The sequence below is a fragment of the Festucalex cinctus genome, chromosome 18 (genome assembly GCF_051991245.1).
Source record: "Festucalex cinctus isolate MCC-2025b chromosome 18, RoL_Fcin_1.0, whole genome shotgun sequence".
In the NCBI taxonomy this organism is placed as follows: domain Eukaryota; kingdom Metazoa; phylum Chordata; class Actinopteri; order Syngnathiformes; family Syngnathidae; genus Festucalex; species Festucalex cinctus.
In genome coordinates, this window is record NC_135428.1 from 1,593,144 (window position 1) to 1,605,244 (window position 12,101).

Consider the following 12,101-nt stretch of genomic DNA (forward strand, 5'->3'; position numbering starts at 1 on the left):
CAAGTGTGGAGTACCCACTAAAATGCCATTTTCTTTTGTCCTACCCCTTCAGTGACCAAATTGAATCTCAAATAAAACAGCTAAAATGATTTTTGTTTCATTGCTGTCTCTTCTAACTGTGCAAACACGTTTTTTTTAATAAACATACTTCAAACAATTATTAATGGAATGTTAAAGCGCTTTATAAATAAAGTTGAGTTGTCTGTTGCCTGAAACCACATCACACACATACGCTGAATTATTTATTGCATCGCAAGCCAGACGAGACGAGATGAAGTTCCTGACAAATCAGGGATACAAACAAGTAGGTGGGATCAACGCAAAATTGCATTCAATGCCGCACTGGACGACGTGCTGGAGACATATTGCAGATGTGACATGGATATAAATACAGTGAACCACAGATGAGATTGTGATCCCAAATACACTTGTAGATGTCTTTTAGCAGTTCCTCTTGGTACGGATGAGAAGGTCTCTCTGCAAATTCACTTCCAGATTCTCTACCGGTTTGCTGCCGGGCGGGTCCGTAAGAAGCGTGAGTTTGTTGAAAACTCCTCGGCCAAAGTAGTCGGCCACCACAGAGAATCCATCATGAGAGCTCTGCAACTGAAAATGGAAAGAACGGATAACGGTTTACGTTTTCATACTATACATAGTAACCATACAAGTAGGGATGTAACGATACCCAAACATCACGATAGGATATTATCACGATATGAAGGTCACAATACGATAATTATCACGTTATTGTGGGGGCGTTGGCGATATTAAAAAAAAAAAAAAAAAGACCTTCAGATTAAAAAACATCGCCGTTGCTGATATTTGTAAAAATGCCAAATATCGGCACCGATAATCGGCTAAATGAGGCGACTGCCAAACTGCTCTGAAATGCTTTATTCTCGACGCGTGTCCAGACAGGTGTTTGCTACCTGTCTGTTGAAGTGGTCATGCAAGTCACGCTTCTGGTCCTGCGCCCGCAGCATGTCCATGACTTTGCGGTTTTCCGGCGCGCACGTCGGGCACTCGGCCTCGTTGTCGGCGTAACTTTCGAAGCAATGTTGGTGAAAGGAGTGGCCGCACAGGAAATGAACGGACGGCAGCTCCAAGGGACTGTTGCACATGTTGCACTTGGTCTTCTGGAAGATTTTGGCACTGTGGGCAGACGTTGATTCAGAGTTAAGAGTTAGTGAGGCAGTTTTGGACTTTTCTGGATATCGCACAGGTTGACGTGGAATCGAGATATGTTGGGCATGCCACATCATACTTGAATTATTTCCATTTCAAACAGTATTAATATGTTTAAAACAAATGTATCCAACCCTTCAACTTTTATTTTACACGCAGTATGAATAGCCGTTATTAATATAAATTAGGGGCGTTAATTATGAGTTCATTTAAAGTTCCTTTAACACCACAAAATTTTTTAACACCTGATTAACTCATTCACTCGCCGCCATTTTCACATTTCGCAATCCGGTTTGCTCCCGGCTGTTTTACTGAATTTTGACTGATTTTGCAAGGCCCACAGAATATTGTGTTCTATTGCTATAAAAGCATGGAACCTATCAAAAGAAAGATTAAATTATCTTCTTTTATCAGGAAAAAAAAAGTATGTTTATATCTGTTTCCGTTTTGCAGCAATTAGCATTAGAAGAGAGCGAAGTTTCATCCGTTTTCACAAATCTATTTAGCTTTTTTTCTACATGGCCCTGGTTGATCTCCTTTGCTCTGCTGCCACCTGCTGGCCGTTTGTGTAATAACTACCATTTCTGCAACCGTTCTCTGCAGTTAAGAGGCTGCATCAAAGCCTTCTGTATGCTCTAGCATAAATAAACAAAACAAAACCAAAAAAACGTATAAATACGTCTTTGGGACACTTGAAACATTAAAAAAAACATATTTACATGTTATTGGGAGAAAATGAGTTAATATAAAATTTTTCCATGCTTCAGGTGTGAACTCTAACCACAAGTAAGACGTTTTGTTGAATATTTTTCCATCAAAAATGGATGTTTAAAAATCGATTTGGCCACCTAGAGAATTTCATGCTGTAATATCGCGATATATTGCCGAATCGATTTTTTTTTTAAAAATATGGCACATTTTATCGTACATTTAGAACACATCAAATTTGCAATTCATTCATTCAGAGATGATGTGTAATATTTGAAACAACGCAATTTAAATAAATGATAAATAAGTTGGTTTTGAATGGCACCCCCAACAGCGGACGACAGGTATCATCATGTTGCATTTTCATACGTTGATTTCAAGAGGAAATGTTCGTATTTTGAACCCCAACAAATCGCAGTATCACGGGAACCACCGCGCAGTGCCGCAAACACCGAAAGCTAAAAAAACAAACTCTGATCAAGCCACCTGGTCTTGAGCTCGTGGATGTCGGCGCGAAGGTGAGCGGTTTCGTGGCGATATTGCCGTATCTTGCGCTCGTCGTCCTCAATTTGTCGGCTCTCCCGCTGCAGCTTGTTGATCAGGTAGTCTTTGATCACCGAGAGGGTCGCCGTCGAGTTGTGCGCCAGCGTCTGCACAACTGCGAACGCAGACGTGAAAGCTCGACGTTTGTTTTTTTAAATGGGTAAAAAAAAATTAATGGTAGATGTATTTTTGAGAAATACCAAGTAAAGGAGGCATCAGGTTATTTTGGTCAATGTGACGCAAAACTTCACTGATGTAGGCCTTGCAGTCTTCTTCTTTCCTGGCAAAGTAGCCCAAAGCTTGTTCCCACAGGCAAGATTCCTGCTCCCCGTAACGCTTGCAAGCTTCAACCACTTTGTCATACACTTCATTCTGCATGTGGTAGTGCATAATCTGTTGGTACCTGTAAATGGGTGGGCGGGATTAATGGTCACTTATCTGTATTTATTATTTTGAAATTGTGACAAAGACCGAACTTGGTGAAAAATGTGGGAGTAATCATTGCAATATGCGCCTTAAGTAACATGTTTCTTTTTCACATTAGTGTCAGGGGGCGTCGACGTGCCGCCCAACAATTCCATCAAATCACCATTAACTCTTTATGACTGCCAAAAACTATGGAGGACCAAAACAGCCAAAATTCGAAATAAATAAATGACTAAATGAATAAATGAATGACTAAAAGTGAAAAAGTGGCATCAAATTCTTAATCCTTAACTGATTCTTACAATTATTTTATTTGTGGTCCAAAGCTCTGTCCAATAATAAGCTCTATTTTGATATATATATATATATATATATATATATATATATATATATATATATATATATATATATATATATATATATATATATATATATATATATATATATATATATATATATATTCATGCATGCATTGGGTGTGCCAACTTTTACTTACAATTTGCCCTTTTCGTACAGGTAAAGGACGCCCTCTTTAAAATTGTGCATCTGACAGAGGACCAGCGCTTTATCAAACACGGTATTGTCACTCCTGAGGAGTGATAAGGATTCGCCTTGCAGGATCTTTTTTCTCTGCAAAAAAAAAAAAAATTAAAGTTAATTTAAAAAAAAAAAAAAAAAAAAAAAAAAAAAAAAAAAAAAAAAAAAAAAGAATAAGACGATTATCAATTGCATTTCAACTAAAACATATATATTTTTTTTTTTTTAATCAAGAAAACATTTCTCCAAGACCCTGTCAAATGTACACTGTAACAAACATGGGCAAGGTGCTGTACATAATCTACAGATATGTAGGCAGTTATAATACAATATAATACAATATAATATAATATAATATAATATAATATAATATAATACAATATAATACAATATAATACAATATAATATAATATAATATAATATAATATAATATAATATAATATATTTTTTATGCACAATTAGTACATTTGCAGCTTGCTGTCGACTAAAAATGACATCACAAGGGCTCAGGCATCCAATCACAGCTCAGCTTGTGAATGTCACATGACCAAACCTAGAAAACAGGTGAGCTGTGATTGGTCGTTACCTGAGCACGTGATGTCATCGTCAGTCAGCAACAAGTGTCAAGATTGGTTTTTTAAAAGTATTAATTGTAGGTGAAAAATAATGAAAGTATCAAATTAATTATAGACAAAATATTAGTATTTTTTTTTATTGCTAAAATGCACTAAATAAGTGAAGTATCCCTTTAACACAATTACTTGCATGGCCCCAGGGGTGGTGTTATTAATGTCATATTGTTATATATTAAAGTATTTTTATTTTTTTTTAATATATATATATATTATTTCATGGGAAGCGCTCTGCGCTTCCAAACTGGAGCCCTGGTCACAATGCAGGTGCGACCCCTGACCCCAAGGTGCACACAGCCGGTTAGACGTATCCACCACCAATTGTGGATGAATGCGCATTCGCGACCCAACCCCGATAAAAAAGGTTCAACGGATGTTTATTGTAAATATTGTCGTATAACATATTATTCGCACGTTTGTCTCACGATAAATACATTTTGCAATTCAATGTCGTCAGCTCTGAGAAAAAACAAAAACCGGTTCCAAACTATGGCTGTGTTGCTCTGACCTCAGGGTCCTGCTCGTGAGCCCAGTCTTGCAGCCGGAGCTCCAGCAGCGTGTCGTAAACTCCTTGAGGAGAATTGGGATCCACCTCAATCATGTGCTCCAGGTAGGCTTTCAGCTCACGAGGGTTGTTGGCAAAAATCGGGATGAACTCCTCAGAGTTGGCCTGAAAACAAAATGCACTCTATCATCAAGGAACACATTTGTTAACAAAAAAAAACACAAAAAAAAAAAGTCAGGTTGAGTTCCATTTGTGCAGTTCTAGCACCATCTAGTAGCTAGTTTATTAGTGCGATTTAATTTTCATTAGGGATGTTTTGGCCTTCAATGTTTAAAATCTATGCTAATTGTCAGATGAAGGGGAACCGAATTTGCTTGTGAAGCGAGCAATGTGTGCTTACATTAGCAAGTAGGTGCCTCAATATTTTTTTTATTAGAGATTGTAGGGTGGTTTATATGCATTGCTGTTATGCACAAAAGCACAATATTGTGCTTTTTTTTTTTTTTTTTCTTTTTTTTTTAAGTATGAGCTCTCTTTTTTACAATATCGTGATAATTATCGTACCATGATGTTTGGATATCGTAAATCCCTAGTAAATCCCCATTCCCCAGCAATCTTGAAGAACACGCACACCGGCCACCAACCTTGTTGAGCAGGTTCCTCTCCAAGTGGCCGTCAATTTCAGCAGCGTCCCCCCCGCTCGGGTGGTAGTTGGTGCATAGGCCCTTCAGAAGCGTCGTCGTCCCCTCAGGGATATGATGCATTAGCGTCTTGCCGTAACGCTTCATGTTGCTTTCGGCTTGCTCAAAAGGCAGGCGTCCGATGTAGCGCAAGCCTTCCTCATAGTTCTGCGTTTTGGAGCAAACAATATGATATGTAAGTGAGGACTACATATTATGTGAGAAACAAGCTCCTTAACTACTAATAATTGCTATCTGGATCATCCCTAGAAGAAACATAGCGGTATCTCTAATATTTAAAGGGACACTTTACTTATTTAGCCATTGTTGGCAGTCAAACGTTAATGTTTTGCCGATAATAAATTTGATATTTTCATTATTTTTCATGTACAATTAGTACGTTTAAAAACACATTTTGCAACTTGCTGTCAACTGAAAATGACACAGCTCAGCTTGCGAATGTCACATGACCAAACCTAGAAAACAGGTGAGCTGTGTTTGGTTACCCGAGCCCTTGTGATGTCATTTTCAGTCGACGGCAAGTTGCAAAATGTCTTTTTAACTCATTCACTCGCCACCATTTTCACATTTCGCAATCCCGTTCACTTCCCGGCTGTTTAACTGGATTTTGACTGATTTTGCAAGGCCCACAGAATATTGTGTCCTATTGCTATAAAAACAGGGAACATATTAAAAGCAAGATTAAAGTCTCTTCTTTCATCAGGAATAAAAAAGTGTTTCTATCTGTTTCCATTTTGCAGCAATTAGCGTTTCACAAATTATTTAAAATTGGAAGTAATTGAGTTTTTTTTTCTACATGGCCCTGGTTGATCTCCTTTGCTCTGCTGCCACCTGCTGGTCGTTTGTGTAATAACTACCATTTCTGCAACCGTTCTTTGCAGTTAAGAGGCTGCATCAAAGCCTTCTGTATGCTTTAGCATAAAAAACAACAACAACAACAACAACAACAACAACAACAACAACAAAAACGTATTTGGGACACAAAACATTAAAAAAAATAAAATAAAAATTCGCACGTTATTGGGAGCAAATGAGTTAAAGGTACTCATTTGTACGTGAAAAATAATGAAAGCATCAAATTAATTATAGACAAAATATAAAACAAAATATTACAAAAATATAATTAAAATATAGTAAATCCAATTTTTTTTTAATTTTTTATAACTAGATATTTACCTTGAGATCTTCCAGTTGAATCTTCAAATACCACTCATGGTGCATGTGCTTCTCCGCCAAGAAGACGGCATGTCTGTGGTAGCCGGCCTGTCGCAGAACTTTGATGGCGATCTCGACATCAAAGTGAACCTCGCTGTCGCTGCTCTATTGAAAACACGGGAAAACGTTTGCGTCGCCGAACGAGAGCCGTCCCGTTAGTTTTGCAACTCCCTCTCTCCCGGTCACCTTGATAAACTCTTCCAGCTTCAAACTGTCCTTGAGCTTTGTGTAACAGTTGAGCAGAAGCGTGGTGTGGTCAGCGTTGGCCAGCGACTGCCTGTGCAACGCTTGCAGGTAAGCCGTCAGGTTATGAATCCTCTGCGCGTCCAGAAATTTGCGAATGACGTAAGATGGCTCGAGTTTTCCAATCGTGCTGTCGGGAACAGATGACGAAAAACAAACTTGAATGTCTCACTTTTTTTTCTTTTTTTTTTTGTAAGTGTGCAGGACAACTTTTTAAATATTTACATTTTTCAAAATGCCCGATGAGTGCGCAAAGTTTAGTGAGTTTTCGTGCATGTTGAATTCCCCCAAAAATGCGATCCTTTTGTTGAACAACAACAACAACAACAACAATAACTCTATCAGGAGTTTTTTTTTTTTAATGTAACCTATAAACTAAAGGGTCAAAAATGGGGCAAAATAAAGAAAATTCACAATGGCTGACTGACTCCAAGAGACTTTTTCTTTTTCTTTTTTTTTTTTTACAGGCCATGGGCTGTTTCACGTACTTCGAACTTTTGGTACATGCTGGTGACACATACAACCGGGGCAAGTGTAAAATTTTGTCTCAGTTTTAAGTCCAGTTTCAGTCACGCTTGCTAGTTTTGAACATATAAGTCAACCTCATCCCGTTTTTATTTCTTCCGTTTTTAGTTGACTAGAAGTCGTGCATTTTTGTCTTTATTTTAGTATGAAAAAAAAATAAAAATTGTCGGGTTTTAGTCAACAAAAACTAGTCAATGCTTTCGTCTAATTTTAGTCAAGACAATCAATTTTACCACTGTATATTTTTTTGAAGACATTTCCGATCGCTAAAAAAACTTTTTAAGTATAAAATAAAATTTGGGGATCTTTGTGTAAAAAAATACACTTTCAAATCTTCTATATGAGATCAAACGAAAATGCAGTACATAATACAGAAGCCCACAAATGTGGCATTCCCAACAATGGATTTAAAAAAAAAAAAAAATCCAATGAAAACAAAGTGATTGATGATCTCATAATTACCGAATGTACTGCTGAATGGCACCATCATGGTCTCCCTTAAGGTAGAGGTGATCGCCGTACTGCCTGAAGATCTCCGACAGTCCGTCGCTGTCCAGATGTTGGCTTTTAGCCAAGTTTATCGCCATCACAAATAAATTCTTCTTGAAGAGCATCTGTTGAAGGAAAGACGAGATTTCGGGACCGTCAAAACGCTGACAAAACCCTCCATTGCAATTGCTCACCAGAAGTATTGAGACTCACTTCCAGCTTGGTCTGCGTGTCCTTCTCCTGGAGAATATGCATTTTACCGTCTCTGGTGAGGACGTAGAAGGAGCCCCACTCAGCCACCACGTCGATGACATCATCAAATAAGGCGCTATAGGCGATGAACTTGTTATCCAGATCGTAGATGGTCAGAAGCTGTTTGTCTGATGGGCTGCTAGCAAACCTCGTCCTGTGGAGGTATTGACACACCAACATGGATTTTTTTTTTCCTTCATCAAAGTAATAAAGATGGTTATTTATTCAACTGGGAAAATACTGAAAAGATGTTAGCGAAAGTGTCCCCAGTGGAAGGGAAACTGGCAAAACATACTCATGAGAAAAAGGTCACATGATATTACATTTTATATGAACTGCCAAGCTCAGGTAGGGCTATGCAATTAATCGAAATTCAATTACGATTTCAATTATTACACTCCACAAGTCAGCATAAGAAAAAAAAAAATATTACAAATTTTTGAGTTGTTTAAATTTATACATTTGCATCTTTGTTAAATTTTAAAATAACTAATTTAATTTTTTTTCATCCAAAAGGAACTTGCATAATTATAGTGTTTCAAATAATTTGTCTTAAATTAGTATATATATATATTTTTTTTAAGTTGAAACATTTTCTTGTTTTGTAACCAAAAAAAAAAAAGTGCACATGCTGCACTCCAAGTTCAAGTCTTTGCCTAAATAAATAAATAATATTGCATTATTATAAATTCTGTTTGGTCCTCGGAACTTACATAATTAGTGTTTCTATTTTTTATTTTTATTTTTTTATTGGTCTTAATATTTTTAAACATTTTCTTCTTTTGTACCAAAAAATAAACTTTTGAATTACCATGACTTCAATGATTGATGAGTGATTCTAATTTTTTTCCCCATAATCAGGCAACCCGAAGCTCAAGGATCATCCATCCGTTATTTACGTTATTTTCCCTTGTTGGGTGACTGTGTGTACTTATGGGTTCGTGTTCTTACTTTGTATTTCTAATAACTAAAAAAAGGTATCCACGATGCCAGCGTGCCAACAGCTTGGTTCCGTCAAAGGCAAAGCAGGGACCTCTTTCGTCAGGCTGGTAGAGATACACGCATTCGTCGCCAGCCACAATAAACTGAGAATCCTGCGAAGGATCCGTGAGGGACGAGCAGCGCAGAGCGCAGCCGTGAGTGTCCAGCTCCACTTTTGGATACTCTTTGACGGTCAGGGTGTAGCACTGATCGAGAGAGAAAAGGAGGTCATTGATACGGAAATCACCATCACATTAATGTTGTTAACTCATTCACTCGCCACCATTTTCATATTTCGCAATCCCGTTCGCTCCCGGCTGTTTTACTGGATTTTGACTGATTTTGCAAGGCCCACAGAATATTGTGTTCAATTGCTATAAAAGCATCGAACATATCAAAAGAAAGATTAAAGTCTCTTCTTTCATCAGGAAAAAGTATGTTTCTATCTGTTTCTGTTTTGCAGCAATTAGCATTAGAAGAGAGCTAAGTTTCATCAGTTTTCACAAATCTATTTAAACTTGTGAGTAATTGAGCTTTTTTTCAAGATGGCCCTGGTTGATCTCCTTTGCTCTGCTGCCACCTGCTGGCCGTTTGTGTAATAACTACCATTTCTGCAACCGTTCTTTGCAGTTGAGAGGCTGCATCAAAGCCTTCTGTATGCTCTAGCATAAAAAACAAAAACAAAAAAACAACAACGTATAAATACGTCTTTGGGACACTTAGAACATAAAAAGCACGGATTTATACGTTATTGGGAGCAAATGAGTTAATAATGTCAGACTTACGTGGACTTTCTCAAGCGTGGCCACATACAGATGAGTGACTTTAGCAACTTGACGGAAGGCGAGTCCCGTGACTGGGATAGTTCCCTCGTGCAGAGTCAACGTTTTACTGTGACGATCTCGAGTTATGTCACCTTTGGTCAGAACCACACTGCCATCTGTGAATCCTGTCAAGAGACACACGCACACACCGAAAAGACAATAAATACCACGGAAGCTCTAAGAGTCATTCAGTGATACACCAGAAAGCAAAGAAACATTTGTCAGCCACATACCAATGGCCATAAAGTTGAGGTTCTCATGCACACTGAGGCAAGAAACTTCCGTTGGTTTGTTGCCTGGAATGGCAGGGAAAATTCTCGTGCAGAGGGGACTTCCGCTGTCTTTTTTGTCCAAATTCCAGACTTTTACCTGAGAATCAATTCGAGTGGTTCAGTCATTCAATTCTAATAATGTACAGCACAGAGCGAAAGGCCTCGTTTGAATGCAGTCCGGTACTTACTAGAGGGTTTATTCCATGTTCGTCCTGCCCGACTGTGACAAGAATACTGTGCTGTTTCAGTTGGTAGATATGTGTTACTCGTAACTTATAAGCCTGAAAGGTCGTCAGCTGCAAGGCCCGCATCAGAAGCCAGATGTTGCCGCCCATATGTAATATGGCTAAGGAAAAAAAATAAGAAATACTAGTGCTGTCAAACGATTAAATTTTTTAATCTGATTAATCACACTTTTTTTAGTTTTCATTAAGCGCGATTAATCAGCTAAATTACTCGCGTAATATAAAATAAATACAAAATACTGCAATATTTGGACATTTGATTTTCTGAATGTCATTTGCAAACATTGATTAAAGGCTTCACAGCATCATATCAATTGGGTGCAATTCAGCAATTTTTAATGAATTCAACGAAAATTACTTTTGGTTTATCTAAAGTCCCGTCGGGGTGTTTTTTTTTTTTTTTTTTTAAAGCGAAGCAAGGAGGAAATCCGATATAAAGTCAAACCGTCCTGGCATGCAAAACAACTGGAATTGTGGCTGTCAAAGATTGTTCTGTTTAGAAATGTAAAGGTGACAACACCCAAACAAGTCAACAACGTACGTCACATTTTGTCATTGAATAGCGGTAATAAAAGCGGTAATTGACATCGTGGAACGTGCGTGCTAACTATTTTCCATTTTTGCTGTCGCTTTACGATTGCGTCTAGCCTAGCATAACAACAATAGCCGCCACTGCTACTACTGAAGGATATCGCCAAGAACAATATGACCACGTCCAGAGTCGCAGGCCGATATTCCACTTGGAAGCATGAAGGTCTTCCCATTATCCGAAGGATCTTTAACTATGTCTTTGTCAAAAAATACAAACTTTCTCCACTGCAAGAATGCTGCCATCGTGTTAGTGATCTTGCTAACAGTAACGCTCTACAGAACAGAATTGTCATGTGACAGCTCAATCACGTGATCAAACCGGAAGTGTTTTTAAAAAAACTTTATTTAAACAATCATTTAGTTTTTCGACTAAAAAAAACATTCACCGTTCGCATTCGTAATAAATATTTGATTTGTGTGGGAATTTAAAAACTGTAAAATTACAAAGTCTTGTGACTGAAACTCATTAAAAAAAAAATAGAACATAAAAAAAAAAGAATTAAAGACAGAAATGAAAGTGAAAGGTAATGAAAGATTGGGAGAAGTAAGCGTATCATGCCCTACCCATCTAATAACATTAATAACCGGTTGAATTATAATTTATCAATCAAACAAACATTTATAGTGTTCCCCCGTTTTGCGCTGGGGTTAGGTTCCAAAAATAGCCGCAATAAATGAAATCCGCGAAGGAGTTAGCTTTATGTTTTATAATTATAAATGTTTTAATGCTCAAAAAAGAAAAGAAAAAAAAAAGTTAAACTTTTCTCATTCATGCCTTTATATTTTCTCACATTTCTCTCATTTAAACATTCACACTGTTCATAAATTTTTATTAAAAATGGGTACATTACTGTGTAAAAAAAATAAAATGAAAAATAATGCACAATTGCACTAAAAAAAATCCACGATACAGCGAGACCGCGAAAAGTGAACCGCGTTATAGTGAGGGAACACTGTAAAGCGCTTTTCATACATAAACATGCAATTCAAAGTGCTGTATAATGAATACAAATATAATAAGAAAATCCAGCCCCTCCCCAGCTCCAACATCCTCACATGGATCTTTATTGTCATTGCACATGCACGAACGAGTACAGAGCAACGAGAGAGAGCTACCAGCCTATCACAGTGGCCCGAGTTCCTAGATGTGAAAATTAAGTCACGAGGAAGGAGGAGAGAGAAAAAAAAAAACAAGGTCCAAGCTATGCTCAAGGGGATTGTCGGGGG

At 37.6% G+C, this 12,101-nt stretch overlaps 1 protein-coding gene across 1 annotated transcript; it reads right to left on the bottom strand.

Annotated features, from left to right (window-relative positions):
* Positions 1 to 229: 229 nt before the first annotated feature.
* On the bottom strand, positions 230 to 11,183 carry vps11 (VPS11 core subunit of CORVET and HOPS complexes). Its single transcript, XM_077504419.1, has 16 exons — positions 10,972 to 11,183; positions 10,227 to 10,371; positions 10,000 to 10,135; positions 9,728 to 9,891; positions 8,913 to 9,148; positions 7,923 to 8,115; positions 7,683 to 7,834; positions 6,639 to 6,825; positions 6,414 to 6,557; positions 5,181 to 5,384; positions 4,540 to 4,701; positions 3,359 to 3,492; positions 2,637 to 2,839; positions 2,380 to 2,551; positions 930 to 1,152; positions 230 to 606 (listed from the first exon to the last, which is right to left on the bottom strand). The coding sequence occupies exons 1-16, from the start codon at positions 11,115 to 11,117 to the stop codon at positions 442 to 444; spliced, it is 2,766 nt and encodes a 921-aa protein (XP_077360545.1). The 5' UTR covers positions 11,118 to 11,183; the 3' UTR covers positions 230 to 441.
* Between the last annotated feature and the right edge of the window lie 918 nt (positions 11,184 to 12,101).